This window comes from Hippocampus zosterae, chromosome 5 (genome assembly GCF_025434085.1).
Source record: "Hippocampus zosterae strain Florida chromosome 5, ASM2543408v3, whole genome shotgun sequence".
In the NCBI taxonomy this organism is placed as follows: domain Eukaryota; kingdom Metazoa; phylum Chordata; class Actinopteri; order Syngnathiformes; family Syngnathidae; genus Hippocampus; species Hippocampus zosterae.
Window position 1 is genome coordinate 10,130,406 of NC_067455.1, and position 17,103 is coordinate 10,147,508.

General features: G+C 42.3%; 3 protein-coding genes across 4 annotated transcripts; 1 reads left to right on the plus strand and 2 right to left on the minus strand.

Moving 5' to 3' along the window:
• Nucleotides 1-62: 62 nt before the first annotated feature.
• LOC127601089 (meckelin-like) lies at nt 63-5,269 on the minus strand. The gene is made up of 15 exons (XM_052066100.1): nt 5,172-5,269; nt 5,052-5,099; nt 4,355-4,453; nt 4,156-4,254; nt 3,503-3,589; nt 2,369-2,468; nt 2,152-2,291; nt 1,927-2,067; nt 1,465-1,542; nt 1,279-1,395; nt 968-1,084; nt 794-895; nt 603-705; nt 382-524; nt 63-314 (listed from the first exon to the last, which is right to left on the minus strand). The coding sequence occupies exons 1-15, from the start codon at nt 5,214-5,216 to the stop codon at nt 234-236; spliced, it is 1,500 nt and encodes a 499-aa protein (XP_051922060.1). The 5' UTR covers nt 5,217-5,269; the 3' UTR covers nt 63-233.
• A 2,370-nt stretch (nt 5,270-7,639) lies between these two features.
• Nucleotides 7,640-10,327, plus strand: rbm12ba (RNA binding motif protein 12Ba). Its single transcript, XM_052066086.1, has 2 exons — nt 7,640-7,828; nt 7,907-10,327. Exon 2 carries the CDS (start codon nt 7,944-7,946, stop codon nt 9,882-9,884), a length of 1,941 nt encoding a protein of 646 aa, XP_051922046.1. The 5' UTR covers nt 7,640-7,828; nt 7,907-7,943; the 3' UTR covers nt 9,885-10,327.
• Nucleotides 10,225-17,098, minus strand: si:ch211-197h24.6 (uncharacterized). 2 transcript variants are annotated; one of them, XM_052066112.1, is made up of 12 exons: nt 16,940-17,098; nt 16,597-16,707; nt 15,480-15,513; nt 13,518-13,595; nt 13,291-13,430; nt 12,591-12,716; nt 12,421-12,466; nt 12,266-12,331; nt 11,771-12,195; nt 11,575-11,682; nt 10,690-10,792; nt 10,225-10,458 (listed from the first exon to the last, which is right to left on the minus strand). In XM_052066112.1, the coding sequence occupies exons 2-12, from the start codon at nt 16,681-16,683 to the stop codon at nt 10,415-10,417; spliced, it is 1,257 nt and encodes a 418-aa protein (XP_051922072.1). In that variant the 5' UTR covers nt 16,684-16,707; nt 16,940-17,098; the 3' UTR covers nt 10,225-10,414. The 2 variants fall into 2 exon arrangements, with proteins under 2 accessions (XP_051922072.1, XP_051922073.1); XM_052066113.1 differs by lacking the exon at nt 15,480-15,513.
• Nucleotides 17,099-17,103: the final 5 nt, after the last annotated feature.

The window sequence follows — 17,103 nt, forward strand, 5'->3', positions numbered from 1 at the left end:
GCTCTTAAGAATTTCTCCATGTTCATTGCAAGTAATGAAGAACAACAACAAACAATGACAACTTTTGGTGTTCACCAGTGTTTATTTTTAACAATACTAAAAAAAAATGCTGCAACAAAATGATCTGTAATAGCCATCCAATCCAAACCCATACATTGTGCTAGTCGGAATGCAAAACATTTGTATAAATATGATGAACAACACTGGCATTTTGAGGGATCTTCCACAGGATTTTACATCAGAAATCGTTCATCCACCTGAGTCTTGTAGGCAAGATTCTTCCTCCCTACATTAATGCGAATCTTTCGAAATATCTGTTAGGAAGTCATCAATTTAAACATCAGCGGCCTTCTTCACACATTCGATGCATTCAATACTCACCATTTGCTCGATGTATGTAAGCAGTCCGGCCAGGACAAAGTTCTGACATGCAAAGTCAACAACGCAGAAGAACAACATGTCAAACAACAGCAGCGTGCTCTCATGTCCATGAAAAAGCACATCACTGAAACTGTGGGCTTCATCTGCGGCGACAAACAGAAACAGTCATGCGCACATCGACATAAATAAATGTATTGATTGTTGAAACCAAATGCTGATACCATTGTAAAAAATGGTCTTCTCAATTGGTTCAAGGAACTCCATGCCCAGCACACTCTCCAATGCTAGTTTGTCCCTTACATAGTAGTCCATGTCAGGGTGGACCTTAGGGGACAAAAAATATCATAAGATGAACAAATAAGCATGAGTGTTGAACAGAAAAGAATAATATTTCTGTCAGTGTGCCACAAACATGATCTATGACTGATCCAAGGAAGTGGTTCATGGTGTGATAGGCCCGAATATTTTGCTCCCACTGGTTGGCGGAGTCCATGAGCCGTGCCGGTCCGTATCTCTGAACACGAACGATGCAGTGAGGAATTCCACATTTTTCCTGACAACATTCCTGGGGGAAATGGATACAAACCCTGGAAAAGGACTCCCGTATCCTGTCGTAATGCGAGCGCAGTCGTGTGGAAAGGGCCACTTGGAAAGTCTGCATGTCTGTGTTGGGAAGAAGACCTCGTTGGCCACACAGTGACTCCTTCACATGGGGGGGAAAAATAGATGCAATTCTGATGGAACTTTTATGACTGTTAAGGTTTGCTCTAATTAATCATCAAAATGAATACTTTGGAGTGTTTTTAGTATGGGCCACTCGATCACCAGGCCGCCGCCTTTGCATATTAATTGTGACCTAATTTAGATTCTATAAAACCAGTCGCTAAGTGGGCGTACCGCTTCCCTCCTCAGATTGTTGCCCATTTCCTCCATGTTTGTGTCAGCATGACCATGCACAGAGCGCCCGTGTATGTAGTAGCCAAAACATCGCTGAGGTAAGACAAGCACGGAAATCTGCAAAGACATAACACAGTTAAGAAAGTCTAAGCAAACTAACGAAAAACGTTTAAAATTGCAACTCACGTTGCTGATAGAGCAGAGATCCACAAACTGACGAATTTTGTCATCCACGCAGATCTCGTAAAAGGCGGTGAATATGACCTGAGTGGGCATACATAAAAGTGAATTGAATGCTATGTTGAGCGGATTGAATATTCAACGAAAATTGTTCAATTCAAAAAGCAAAACGCATACACAGGTTCAGTCAACACAAAATACTTTTCAGAACACCGATTGCCATTTCTTAACTTCTACATCATTTTGATTGTTTTGAAATGAACATAATTTCTTGGGATGGTCTCTTCAATGACTGTAAGTTATAATGTAATTTATACCAAAAAAAATCATTAAATATTTTACTCTGTGACTGCCTTTTATTTTTTTTTCAACAATATGCGAGTTTAATGAGTTGTGTCTGTATTTTGTGTTCATGTATTTCATGTGCTGCATGCTTTCACTTTTAAAATGGGAAATAAAACCGAGAACCTGCAGAAGCCCAATGCAGAGCCAGAGTGCTGATGCCAGACCATAGCGCAGAATTACACTGTATGAAGGTGGCTCCACCTGTGAGAGGTCGTTGGAAGCTGGCCGGGGCTCCTTGAGTGTAAATTTAGAGAAACCCAACACCTAGATGGCGTTATGAAAGGAAGTGAAACAAACAAAAAACGGCCGCATGCATCAGAGACCGAGTGTGTCTGCAGCGTGAAGTACTTCAAGGAAGAATAGCACAGCAATGATCTGAAAGGTCGGTCTCGTTTTGCGGATGGTCTGGATCTTGTTCCATTCTTTAGCCACAAAGTAGGTCCTCCAAATGCTGACAGGTAAAAAATCCCGTTTCTGCTGACCACTGGCTGACAAAAGCAGAGCACAGAGTGAGCATACTGCACAAAGAAAAGAACTACTAGCAAGATATACACAAGGTTCATACCTGTGACCGTTCGACTAGCTGTGGTTCGAGGCCTCTCCCAGTCAATGAAAAACACATCCATAGATGACTGTATTGCGAGCTTGTGGAGGAACTGCACTGCCTTGACACACAATTTCAATCATTAGTCACACTCTTTAGCGCACGGTACACCTACGCAACCTGGATCGAAAATTTTAAGAAAGATAATACAGGCAGTATCAGAATGACGCTTTCATCCCCGGGTTATGTGCCACTTTGGGGTCAACGTTTGTTGATTGATGACGTGCAGGTGTTGTTCAGATGAGGTTCATGACCCCATTAGGGGTCAAAGGTGATGGTGGATGGTGTGCAACTACGACTTCTGTCCTGGCCAGGTTCCTTTCACTGCTATGTGGATGACACTCAGATCTTTGACACGTTAAGGAAAAAGGACGTGACGCTTCTGTCAACATCTTTTGACCCCTAATTGGGAAATGAACCCCATTTTAACACCTGCACAGCATCCATCATCAACCTTTTCTGTTGACTCACTGTTAGAGGAATCTATGAACAAAATTGTATCATGTTTAAAGTTTCATTTCTTTGGGCACATCGAAGCTTTTGGGTGCGTATCCAGCACCCCCAAATGCCTGCACACAAAGGCGCCGGCCATCTGGCCGGAGGGCTGTTGAAGTCCACAATTAGCACGTCAATACAGGTGGGTGACCAGAGGGGAGAAGGCGAAACTCGGTCACAAAAGGGGAATGAATAATTCGGGAACAGCGGTTGAGCAACAAAAGACTAGTTGAGATCACCCGTCGCGCCCAGGCGACATTGGCCATCCGCAAAGTCTGCAACATGTTAATTCGATGTAAACCAGACAGAAAAGGCGCCAATGTACTGATGGTTCAAGTTTGAAAAACAGCTAACCAATCACTACCGAGGGCCGGACTACCGAGGTGCGGCATGCAAATATCGGGGGCAGTGTTTTTCTTGTATTTTGCATATGTTACAATAAAATGTCGAATTCCCGGAGACGGGGACTTTGAGTGTGTATCATCGGAGCAACTAACCGTCGTTCGCTCTCAGAGATCTGCTCCCGCCGATATTGAAGACAATTTTCCTGTGTGCCGAGTCATTTCTTTAACTTTGTCCGAGAAAATCTCTGACACTCACCTTGAGCGCAAAAGCACAAATGATGTAGGTCACAAAATGCTTTTCCTGGTGGGGCAGTGGCAGCTCGATAGACACTTTCTGCTGGGCCTAATAAAGTAGAAGGAATAATAGCTCTCAAATTAAAAATAAGATCAAACAAACATCCATCCATCCATCTGGTTTCTACAGCACTTGTCCTGATTAGGCTCCTGGGTGAGCCGTGGCCTACCGCAGCTAACTTTGGGTCAGTGGTGGTGGGCCACACACTGGAGTGATCGGCAGTCACCAGTCAATCTCAGGCCTCGTGTCGACAAACAACCATTCAAACTCACATTCACCCTTGTGGACAATTTAGAACAAGGATAGGCAACCTTTTTTTTTGCTCAGTGAGCCAATTAATCAATAAAATTGTGTATTTATGTTTCGTTATTTATGGAATCGTTGAATGAATTGATCAATTCAAAAATGCACTAATACCGATGTTGTTATTAAGGATGTCAAATATGTCATTGTGTTCGGTTCTAAGCAATTGAATTAAGTCTACTTAATCATTTATAAAAAAATAATAACTGGACATTTTTTATTTGACTAATAGTTTTTTGTTTATTATTCACAAAAATCAACTACTGTAACTTTTTTTTTTTACCAAGATAAAGAAATAAAATGAAGCCAACCTTGGACAGCATAAGCCAGTAGACTCCTGTTGCAAGAGTAACAAGGACGAAAACATTGGCCAGATCTCCAGCGTAGAACACCAGAAACGTCAATAAAATCTACCGTAAGATGAATGACAAAGGGATGAAAAGAGAACATTTACCGTCAAGTTGCACAATAAATGGAAAATTATCATTTTTGACGTCGCCTGAACTTTACCCTCAAATCGATGGCCGCTGATGCGACCCTCCTCTTCCAGCTGATTGTCTTCAGCAGTGACAAAAACACCACCAGACCAGCCAACACACCCAGAGCAGTCTGCAAAACACACTCAAGGGTATCAGGGTTAAGATAATATCACTCCTGTATGCAGTATTGCAAGGGCAGACTTGTGTACGTCTCCAACGTGGTGCCCTTGGGCACTAAGTAGCCCGTGAGGACCACATCAGTAGCCCGCCAGTGCTAGGATTGTGATTTGCTAGTAGAAATGATCATTTAAAAATGCAAACATGGGCAGTACAGTATTATAGATTCTATAGCTACCTATTTAGCTATCTGGCTAGTTAGCTACAGTATCTATCTATCTATGTATCTATTTATCTATGTATCTATCTATCCATCTATCTATTATTCTAATATTAATAAATGTAATTTAACAGTATTCACTTCTGTCCATTATGATTAGTGTCAATTCCTTTGGTGTTTTTTTTTGTATACTGGAGGTTTCAAATCAAAAGATTTCGGGATGTTTGGTCTTGGCAGAGGTCTGTACTGCACTGAGAAAAAAAAAAAAGAAATATTGGCAATTTTTATATTGTTGCGTCACTTGGTACAAACTACAGTCAAGACAAAGTGAAGAGGGATTGCAGTGTCATTTTCCTTGTGTGCAGCTTACGAGGCCGATGCTTCTACTCACATCTATAATGTAGGCCTTGTAGGTCACCACATCCCTCAGTGCGGTCCTCTGCAAGAGAAAAATACAATCAAGTCAGTGTGATTCCACTTTTTTAGGACGCAATATACAACACCGACTCACAGAATCAAACGGCGTGCTGACGTTTGGGTTAGCGGGCACATCCATCTTGTAATGAAACAATGTCCACTATTTAATGCATATCATTAGTGCCCTTGCAGAGTATTGCGGCGTGTGTGTTGAAGGTATGATGGGCTTCAAAGGCACACATATTAAAGTTACCCTACATCATAGAGTATCAACATGGCATTGTGATGCTTCTCATTCTTTAAAGCTCTGCAATTAATGTAACAGTTAACGTACAATCGTGTTAGCGTTACATGTATGAAGGAATAATTGTTGTTAGAACATTTATTATTATGCTTTGTTATACATTTAATACTGTTGTGTAGAGTTTGCTTGGTTTGGTGTGAAGAAACGTATGCAGAGTTTGCTGAGAAAAGTCATCTGGCTTCCAGCTGGTCACCGGAGATGAGGAACCAAGAGAGAAGTGATTATTCTGCTCGATTGACTGTGCTGAAGTGTTTATCTCTGACCTTGTTGGTACTTTCCACAAACATCTGTGTGTGTGCTTTTCTCTGATAAACCTGATTCCGAGACCAGTAAAAAGACGGTTTAGGGAAGGCTGCCTGTGCTATCTGTGGTAATTGTATGTGCGCACTCAAGTCAAGTCAACTTTATTGTCAAATGTGCTCTATGTGCAACATACAGCACAGATGATATTTTCCTCTCAACCACAGGAGAGAGGCGCCGCTGCGGGTACCCGCACCGCCGTTGTAGTGTCTGTTTTATATTAATATTGTGTTAAACTGCGTTAGTTAATCATAGTAGATAGAGAAAAACGGGCATAGGGTTGTCAAACAGAGAAATTAATATGTCAAACAAACGTGGAACCAAGAAACCCGCTCATTTGTACATATTCTTTTTCGTAATAATTGTGTCTAAATATAATTTAGCACAGCTTGATTCTGCGGCAATTAGGATCAAATTCAGGTTTATTTATTTATTTTTGACAATGGCATAGCTTGATTGTTAGAAATTGTTATGAATGTTGCTTTATTGTTTTTTGGCAGCATTATAATTAGTGAAGTGTAATTTGGAATTCCCTCTCTATTCCTGTAGGTGGCCTTAGAATGTCCACCTGGCGTCAGTGACACGATTCTATTCTATATTTGCTGGTCAGGGAGAATTCAGTTTCAGCAATGTGTGCAATCCTATAATAAGGTAAAGTGGCTGTTGTCGTCCATCACCAACAGCGCTGGTCAAGATCTCCTTTTTAGGACTGAAGTAAACTAGTAGATTGAAAACCGCAGCTGGTGCACAAAGCCATGACATCAGCTCCTTGCCAGGTATAAAAGATACGGGCCTGACAGGGGTTCGGGGGCTTTTTTACATCCATGCCTTGGGCCACTCAACTTTTTGGAAAGACTTCACTCTGACATTGGTTGAATAAAATCTTTTCCCAATCAGCCGGGGTCCCTGAAGTGCTCATTCGTCGGGAAACAGCCACCGATCACCGAGTGTTTTTTGAAGACCAGCGAAGCAGCAAAAACCATATACCACATTAGCAATTTATATCACAAGGCTTTATTTTTAAAATGATGAGATGGGGAAAGAATGATGTCACAAAGATTTACTAGTGGTGACAGTCAACAATAAATACTGCCAAAAATTCGCAGTAATCAGTGTTCAGTCAGTCAGAACCACCGATTCTCTGAGATGTCTCTGGCATGTGATGATCATTATGTGATGATTATTTGACCACCCCCAAAAAACTAATTCTTGAAAAAGACATGGAAACAAAAATAAGAGGCTAAAATAATATATATAGATATACATACACCTGTACATATTTTTTAGATTCTCGGTCACCCAGGTCATGGCAGTCAGTTTAGCTTTAAATGGAGGTACCGGACTGTTCGGGTTTGGAAAAGACATTTCACCTTTTAGCCAAAAGACTTCTTCAGTTCCAAATTTCGAGGCGTGGAGTCTCTCTGTGTACCTCTGTGGGTGTGTCCCCTGGAGGTGGGCAACAGAAGGATGTTTTGTTGATGACCTGCATCATTCAAGACAGTCATGGCAAGCTCCATAGGAAAACGTAACATCAAAGTATCAAAAATGAGTTGACACCCTGTTTTGTTGCTTCAGCCATTGAAAAAAAAACGAGTCCACTGGAAGGCAGCACTTTCAGCTGGGGGTTGAAGGGATTGGGTGAAACAAATCATTTTGAGGTGGGGGACATTGTTTCTAAAATGTTACATATATATTTTAAAAGAACATACTTTAAAAAAATATATACAAATAAACAATCTCACATTTTAGTGGGCTGTGAATCAATTTAGGTGTGCTGAAGCACCCACCCAAAATGGGCTAGAAATGCCCATGATAGACTCTATAATAAAATATTGCATAATCTTATCCATATTTACAGGGTATAAAAATCTATTGATACTAGTAATACTTTACGTATAATTCGATGGTTAAATTTACTGAAGACGCGAAACACACCATGCCCCTCCCCTCAGAGATGATTGTTGGGTGCTGAGGTAAAGTATGTGACGTAAGAGGTTTCTCAACCAATCGCCCTGCACCAAGGGAAAAGCGCTCAGACTCGCTAGCTGGGCGGGATTGCGTGTGTAGGCGGAGACATACAGTACACCCATAAGCGGCCATACTCGTCGGTCCGCGCACTCTTTGCTAAACTTTGAAAAGAACCGATGGTCAGTATTTTTCAAGCTAAATGATTTGTTAGCCTCCCCCAATCCTTGTGTTTATGACGCAGGCCTTTTGTCTTTCAGAAAGCAGCCTTCTTCAGAGGAAGCGACGGAGTAAAAAATGGCCCACGTTGTGAAGTTAAAGGGACTGGACGTGAACGCGAGTGCCGAGGACATTCGGGACTTTTTCCCCCGTTTGCACATCCCCGTGCACGGCGTCTGGATCTGGATCCTGGGAGGACCGAACCACGAGGCCTTCATTGCCTTCAAGTCTCAAAAAGAGGCACAACGTGCTGTTCGCCACAGTGGACGTACCCTGAGAGGCTCCAAGGTGATTATACGCTTAAGTTGTGTTGCAGAACTGGAAAAAAAACTGCAATACTATGAGAAGAAGAGGAAAAAACACTCCCGTCGTGCATCTCGGCCACGTGTAGAAGAAAGGTCCGAGGAGCCGCAAGTTTTTCACCCACCGACTTCCCCACCTCGTGATCCTAGAATTGCATCAGTTTACGCTCCCACAATTCTACCACCAACCGTGCAAAATGGAGATTTGCAGACTTTCGACAAGCCACATGATTGCAAAATATACTCAAATATTATTCCTACGGGGGGTCTACAGAACTTTGAAAAACCATGTGATCCCAGGATAGCTCCCATTGTTAATGGGTGTCCACAGATACATGAAAGGCAATGTGATCCCAGAACAATTCCTGTTCCCAGTGGGGGCCCACAGGTGGGTGATGAGTTACATGAGCACAGAATTTCATCACAGATTGTTCCCAGTGATTTTCTACAGATGTCCGACAAGTCGAAATCTCCCCCAAAATACAAACCTGTTGTTCCCAGTCAAGGTCCGTTGACATGTGGCGAGCCACTTAATTGTACCACTTTCTCTCCTCCTGGTGATTGCGTACAGAATGCTGATCACCCAGAGACATCAGACCCTTTACACAAGGCGTTTCTCCTGGGGGTTCGTACAGCTTTGGAAAGTTTCCAGTCCTACCCAAGTGAACAACGGGAGGTTTTGCCGGAACATTTACATGCAATTATGCCAGAGACACAGATGTCAGGACCAGGTTACGTGAGGCTGTTTGGACTTCCAGCCTCGATTACAAAAGAGGATATTAGTTTGTTCTTCCAAGGGTTGAAGGTCACGGAAGTCGTAGTCAACATGAAGTTGGAACACCGTCACGTGTGCCTTGTCAAGTTCGACGATAAGCAAGACTCGATTCGTGCAGAGCAGTTCAACAACCAATACATGGGCCCAATTTGTGTGGAAGTACGTAAAGCCACAGAGAAGATGTGGAAACTAGGGTTGGAAGAGTGTGAAAGCGTTTTCCATGATGACGCAAGGAACTCTTTGAGAGACACAGCAAACCAGAAACAGAAATTCAGGTTGGAGGAAAACCACAATTCTCTCAAAAAAGCCAGACTGTTTCCTGCGTGTAAAGAGTACATTGTCAAGGTCTGCAATCTCCCCCTGTTGACAACGAAGACTGAATTAAGGCAAGTGTTTGACTGTCATGAAATGGAAAAATCCAATATACAACATCTACTTGACAAGAACGGCGACAGAACAGATACAGCCTTTCTAATTTTTCACCGCATAACGGACTGCGAACATGCAATGAGTCGTGACGGCTGGCTCCTTGGCTCGAACCACATCCAAGTGTCGATAATTAACAGAGATGAAATGATGGACATGAAAAGGAAAAATGACTGGCCTCTGAACCTTTCGAAGAGGAAATCCCACGCGAGAAGCGAGATGCTGAAAAAGAACCTGGGTGCTGACGCAAACACGTGCTTGTTAGTTCAAAACATGCCCGAGTATATGAAGGAAAGCTTGATACTTAAGCTCTCACAAAAATATAACATCACAACAGACGATATAATTACTTTAAATGATGGCAAAGCTTCTTGCACGGCCATGGTGCAGTTTAAATCCTTCAAACTTGTTTCCATGGCCCATAAACTCACCCAAGACTTATTGGGAGAAAACGCCATTATAAAGCGTATAACTGCGAATCAAATGAATATCTTTGCGAATGAGGGCCTGCGTTAAAGGCGCGGCTTTGGAACCAAAGGCTGAAACGTTTTTATATGGCAAATATAGTGGAGGGGGAAAATGTCATTGCCACAACCCCCCCCCCCCCCTACTCACAGATTCTTAGAATTATCACAAGCACCCCTAAAACCTTTTTTATACCCCTGGTCCCAATATCAGATTTTTGGCTGGCCTTGGAAAAACATCCATTTCATCAAAGGGGAAAAAAAAGTGACAGTCTTCAAGAAACTACATTTTTCTCCTGTATGGTTGCTGACGTATCCAGTTTGGTTCTTGTCGTTACAACCACTTACTTGGGAAACTTGAATGTTCTCTTTTAGCAAGAAGAGAACTGGAAATACATCATTTGTTTATTGTAGAAATTGACGATTTTAGTTAGATTAGCATCAGAAAATCCTTTCAAAGTCTGTGTGTGTGTGTTTTTTTTAACAAAGCAAAAACAGTCAGAAAAATAGAAAGAATGTATCTACAGTTACTCATACATTCACAGCTAATGGACACACTGAAGAAACATCTTGGGTGTCACATCACTTCAGAAATCTGCGGGGACCGTCCATGAACAGAGAGTGACCTGTAGAAAAAAAACGATTGAATTAAAACCACATGGATGGATAAGCCATGTTACTCTGGACCTACAAAATTCAAAATGTGAAAAACTACACATTATACATGGATGTTAGTAACGATCTGATGCTGAATATACTGTAAACGTAAACAGCACAAGGTCTGACACCCAACATGCATCTTTTCTATTGAATTTGAATAAAGCCTGGTGGAAAGGTGAACTTGACTGGTAGTGTACCTTTAGGTAAAGCTCGAGGGTACCTATCACTACTCCTTGGCAGACTGGAAGAGGGTGATGACAAGAAGTTCGAGTTCATTGAAAAGCTATTCTTGCTGGGACCCTGCGCAGAAGAGACGTGCTCAAGATTAAAACATGGTCAGCCTCTGCATGAATTGCCTGACAGACGGTAAAAAACAAGCGCTGACAATATGAGAGGTTGAGGCAGTCATCTCAAAGTAGAATGTGGAGACTTTGAATTGGGTCACTCATGTCTACGCACTCATGGGGTCGAGTTGTCCGTCGGTGTAATTGTCACTAACCCAAGTACCGACGACCCTCGCTGTTGAAAAGAAATCAAATTCCGTCGCCGCATGATGTTGAGGAAATTAGCCTTGCGATGAGTACTGTTGGTACCAGTCTCACCTGAACCTCTGTTTAAACTCTTAAAACAAGTGTGTAATTTGTAAGGCGATCGGTTTTGCAGTTGAACACGGAAATATAGCAGCGGCAAGAGAGTTCAACGTTATAACTTGCTGTTGGTTAAGTGAACTGTGTCGCTGCTTTATTCAATAAGTTTTACTGACATCTGATTGTCACTATGTAAATCAGGGTGTGGTGTAGTTTTCTGTTGGCATTTCCTTGAGCGTCTCGTGGATGCATTGTAAATTGCGTCTTATGCGGTGCGTCCAATATATGAAAAAAAAAAAATAGGCCATTCATTGAAGGTGCGCCTCATTACCCAGTGCACCTTTTAGTGTGGAAAATTCGGTAAGCAATTAAATAAATAATACTCATTTGAAGATTTCCATCGTATCCGAAGGAATGTTCTGCACATATATATAACCAACATCTACAGTGTCCTTTGTTTAACTTCTATGGATTTTCACGGGTGAAGCTCCTTACTTCTGGCGCTATTTTGTTCAGTCTGTACTCCATCAGCTGCTCTGTTAGTTTCTGTGTCACCTTCAGAACCAACTGTGCATCGCTCTCGTTCTCTATCTGGAAGGTCTCCTTTAAAAAAAAACACACATTCAGCATCACTATTGTACACAACTGCAAAGAAGGAAATGGAACGATTGCCATGAAATGAAGCACCTACCAGATAATTAAGCAGTTCATTTGAATCACAGCCACTGTCTGGTGGTGCGTCCATGTGTCTTGGCCTATCAAGTGGTTTATTTACCGGTCTGTCCATTAAACTGGGAGGCAGCTTAAACTGTGGGCCTTTGTACTGGTCAGGAAACCTTCGCCTAGTGTTAAAACGATCACGTCCATTCATTTGGTTAAAATCATCTCCAGGCCCATGCGGATACGGCCTTGGACTCATATCGGGGTCTGGGAAACGTTGCTTGGGTGAAAAGCGCCCAATGTTGGATGGCTCATATTCATCCGGACTGGAGTCTGGGAAACGTGGCTCAGGTGAAAACCGTTCAAAATCAGATGGCTCATATTCGTCCTCATATTCATCTGGAAAGTCGTCGTAAGAATCCTCATTAGGGGGAAACTTCTCATTGAATATTGGACCTAAGGAAACCAGAATAATGTTTAAAAAGATGAGACAACAGTAAGGTGCTCAATAACAAATATAACCCACCAAATGGTGGTCCATTTGGCCCCATGCCGTTTTCTGGTGTGGGCAATGGCTTAGGTTCAGCAGAACCTGGGAACAGACAAAAGGTACCCAAGTGGCCCCGAAGATCCCAAACAGGTCCTATTTTACACAGAGAAGTTCATAGTAGAATAACTTACGGAGTCCTTTGAAAGCGGGTACCATGTAGGGCTCCTTCATGACCACCTAAAGCATCACCCAAACAAAGAAGAAAACATAATCTAGAATAAAACTTGTAGCTTGCATATTAAATTTGTGTGGATCTTGTCAAATCTAAATAATTTAAATAGTGATTGAACTCAAAACTGACCTTGACGTGTCCTCTCCCCACTTTTTGTGCCAATTCAGTGGCAGAATCCTTAACCATCTTCCTCACAGCAGCATCTTTGAGGAGTTCTTCCTTGTCCCAAGGGACTTTGTCAGGATGGATCTTTTTCTGTATACAATACAAAGGTGTTTGGTGATACAATTTTTAAAAGATTTACTTCAATCGCACAAACAAAAAAAAACAAACCCAAACAAACCCAATTTGGAGGAAATGATCTACAGTGGTACCCCTATTTGCGAACGTCTCTTCATATGAAATTTTCAAGTTACGAAACGCATCAACAGGAAAATCTTGGCTCTTGTTACAAAAGAAATTAAGATTAATACAGTAAGGGCTGCAATGCTAATGTCATCACTGCTACATTGTAAATTCTTCTCCTGCCGCCGCTACTATACTGCCAGAATAGCGGCGTAAACAAATGCACACGGGGATCAATCATTTGACGTTCAAAGTGGTATACTGTATGCTAAAGTCAAGTTTGACAAGTAACACTCAAGGTGACCGTTGTCTTAAATATGTGACTGACTTAAATCAATGATTAAATTCACGCAACCAGAAAAACAAGCAGTTTCACATCCTTCTCTCTTGCACATATTAAACAGGAAGCTCCACAGGGTGCAGGCCTCTATTTCAGGAAATACAGACACATTTCACTGGAGGTTAACTAAGCCAAACGACTCACCATGTAGGTGAAATTGTGTTGTGCGCTTTTCACATGAGCGACCATATCGTGCTGCAGGCGGGTCACCTTGCAAAGCCTGCACTCATAGTGTGGCGGGACCGTTTTACTGGGGCTGCGGTACTCCCACACATACTTAAGACCTGAAAACATTTCATTTGTTCAGAATGCTGAGTGTTTTAATCTCACAGTCAAGGTATAAGGATGGCCATCTTTTTTTTTTTGCTTACCGAGCAAGCTATTTGGGATGCCGTCCAACACTTTGCTCAATGATGGCACAGTCTGGAAAGATGTTCCTTTGACATATACTGGTGAAAAAAAACAGCAATATTAGAGTTGCTAAACTATCACACACGCTTGATAGAAGCAAATTGGGAACAATACTTTGTGTTTTACAATATGCCCAACTTTAGTTGGAGGTGAAGAGTTTGCAAAACAATGTTTCCTATCAGAGGGACGGGAAATTAGGGCTGGGTACTGAGCTTTTTTTTTTAAACCTAGCCTAAAGGAGTTAAGCACTTGTTAACAAATCCATACAAAAGAGGAAGTGCAGTAATGTTCAAAAATAACACCCACAGAAAAAAAACATTATACATGAAGAAGGATGAAAACAGTTTTGCAGTTCCAGGGGATGTTAGTGTGTCATAACTACAGTATCATGTTCTGCCTAGATTAACAGAACATGACCATTCAGAATGCAAACAGCGGAACCCTTGTTCGGAGGCAGAGGTAAGAACCGGGTGCTGAGTTTGCAATACAAGAGAAATAGATAAGATTGCCCCCGGGTGGCTAAATCTCGACAGGAACCTCAGCAGAGATACGAAAATTAGGGATGTTCAGACAGATCAGGGTTTTAAGATGCCGATACCGATCATCCACGAGTGTGATCGGCCGATACTGATCGGATGGATTCGGTGCGAAATGTTCAATTAGAACCACCACAAAAGATTTCTGTTAAATTATCAATTCAATTCTGACCTTTACGGATCAGGTTTTTATCCACATTAGGAAGCAGTCCGATTACAATGTTAAGATATCCAATTGCATTACTTTTTGTTCACTTTACACTGCCATCACAGTCATCTTTGCAACTAACTGTGCCACTTGAGGGTCGTTGGGAAGTTTGGTCGAGAACAGAGACGTTCGACTGTATTCCCAAGCCGAATTTTGTTCTCACCAACGTCTCTGGAAAGATGCCTTCCACGCACGGACCTGCAGTGTAGTGGAATAAATAACATGGCGCGCCTGCAATTTTGAACATCTATCTTAGATGAACAACAATTTAACTGGTAGTTAGAAAATCATCTACATCACAGAGGTCGAAGGTGCAAAATAACTTCCATATAGCCTAAATCAAAAATTAAATTGCGTAATTTCTCCACAGACCCTTAAAGGTGGAGCTTATCGACATTGCACTTATTAAAAATTCAGTCCCAAGGCCAGTTTAAGACTGGGGCTCGCTACCCATCACTAATCATGACACAACCAACACGCAGGTGCTGTGCCAGCTCTGAAACTCCTTCCGGAGGTGGAAAATTCCAGGGGCGACTTTGGGTGTCCCCTCATTCCGTGCCAACGGCGTTCATAATGAACAGACACACAGGAAGCATGTGGAAAATGCAGGGGTCCGCGGCCACTTTGACAGGTGACTGTTGCCCCATGTTGTTAAGACTTCTGATGCACATTTAATTGGCAGCCTAATGAGCAGCGGTCAGTCAGGCCGCGGTCTTGCTTGAGGTCAAAACCCATGCGATCACTATTCTTCTGGTTGAGAGTCAAGTGTGCCACCCAGCAGGCTAAAAACCAAGGCTGCTAACGCAGTGGATGGTGCTACTCTCAAAGGTCTTCCAAGAGTGAGGTTTGACAAACGTAATTTTTGCACAGGACGAGCAGCCATCTATTAATTCACATCTATTAAGACGGTGATTAATTCTAAGTGATTATTTTTTAAATATCCATACCTGGTATGCACAATGCTTACAGGTTGGCAGGCAACCGTTAAGAGGTGAATTTGTAATACTTTTTGTTTATAATGTGGGTCTCCCTTGAACAATAGCACTAAATGGCACACAACACCTGAGAGTTTCAGAAAGTGGTGGACAGGCCATCACCCATGATCTGAAGTAGAGACAACAGGGTCTCAAGCTTCAATTCTCTCAACCCAGGCAATGTACCATGTATGGAAGACTTACCTATGTCAGCAGAGTGCTGCGGGTGGTACGTACCCTGTCAGAGGAGGGAATAAGTCCACAGGAAGGAGAGAGACACATAGAGGAATTAGTGACATAGTGACACTTAGCGGTGTACTGAATTTCACGCCACACAATGTACACCATGTCTCACGATGACCCTGCATCAGCAGTGTCATGGCTACACGTGTAAAAAATTGCCACCAGTCAATGTGAATTCTCATCAAGAGAGAATGTGCATTTGGTGTCAGGGAAACACAAATATTAACTGGATGAGTATTAAGGCCATTGGCCACATGTCAACAGGCCAAGACCCCAATCCCATTCCCAAAAAGCAGGTTGAGGGAGGAAAAATGAAAAACAATTGGACAGAAATCTCCGCCACTTCAGCTTGGTTGGATGTACCCATCAATTTTCTATAGTGCTTGTCCTCGTTTGGGTGACTGATCCCAACTGACTTTAAGGAGAGGCTGGGTGCACCCAAGGACTGGTCAGAAGTCAATTACTGTACTGGGTACATAAAAAAAATGCTGGCACTGAAACAACATATAAACGCCACACAGGAGGTTGGGTCTGAATCAAGATTCAAACCCGGGGCAGACACCTCAACCTCCAGGCAAAAGTGTCTCCTTGTTTGGGATTCCTTATATTTGTGGAAATTCCAAACACTACCTCGTAGTGACAAGGCAAAGAAATAAGGTGTTTTTAAATTTAAAACTAGGATTACATATTTGGAATTGTATACAATGTAAGAGCACTGACTACTCCCATACTCACTCTATTTTAGCATGAGAGTGAATGTATGATCTAAGAGCAATCGTGAATTTTGATTCGATTGGAGTGGAAAATGGACAGGTGATGTTTCAGACATCCAGAGCAAAGTGTCCGCTGTTCATTCGGTATGTTGTAATGATTTCAACAGGCAGCCTCGGTTTGTGCCTAAGCCGTTGTTAACTACATGGATGCCCCAGGCTCACTAAAAGGGCATTAAGATCCCGGGTGGTGCATATTCTCGTTCCTTTTCTCACAACTGTGACTGACGTTCACAGTCACGTCAGGGGCAGTGGACGAACAGACAAAAACATACATTCCGATCGCGACATTGTCACGAAATACTTACCATGCCGTATTTGTTTGCGTTCCATAGCGACCCCCTGTTCAGAGGTTTTTTTTGCGTAAATTGGAAGCCTGGTGGTTTGAAATCCATTTCCACGGTTTCCTCACTGAGTGACTTAAACCATAGAAAAATCAAGTCAGAATAGTGCAGCCATTATAGGATCACAACATGCAGTACAGCCGTTACAGTCCAATTTATTCGTCGTTCCCATTATCTTCCGTGTAGCTTCGTTTCGGGCCTAGTCAAGCCATTTGAGAGGACCACTTACACGTTTTGATAAAACAAGACACATTGGCCCTCTAAGTCACATAATATCGGTAAAACCTCATAGGTTGATATAATTTACCTGAGATGTTTGCAATAAAAGCTCCTATAACCCGACCCAAATAAGCGTAGCGGATAGAGTGGAGGGAAGCAGCCAAGAACTGTCTGTGTAAGAGATCGATGTGCCTGTTTAAAAAACGCGCACACGTTGTTTACTAAATCTAAGTAATACAACCTCGAACATAA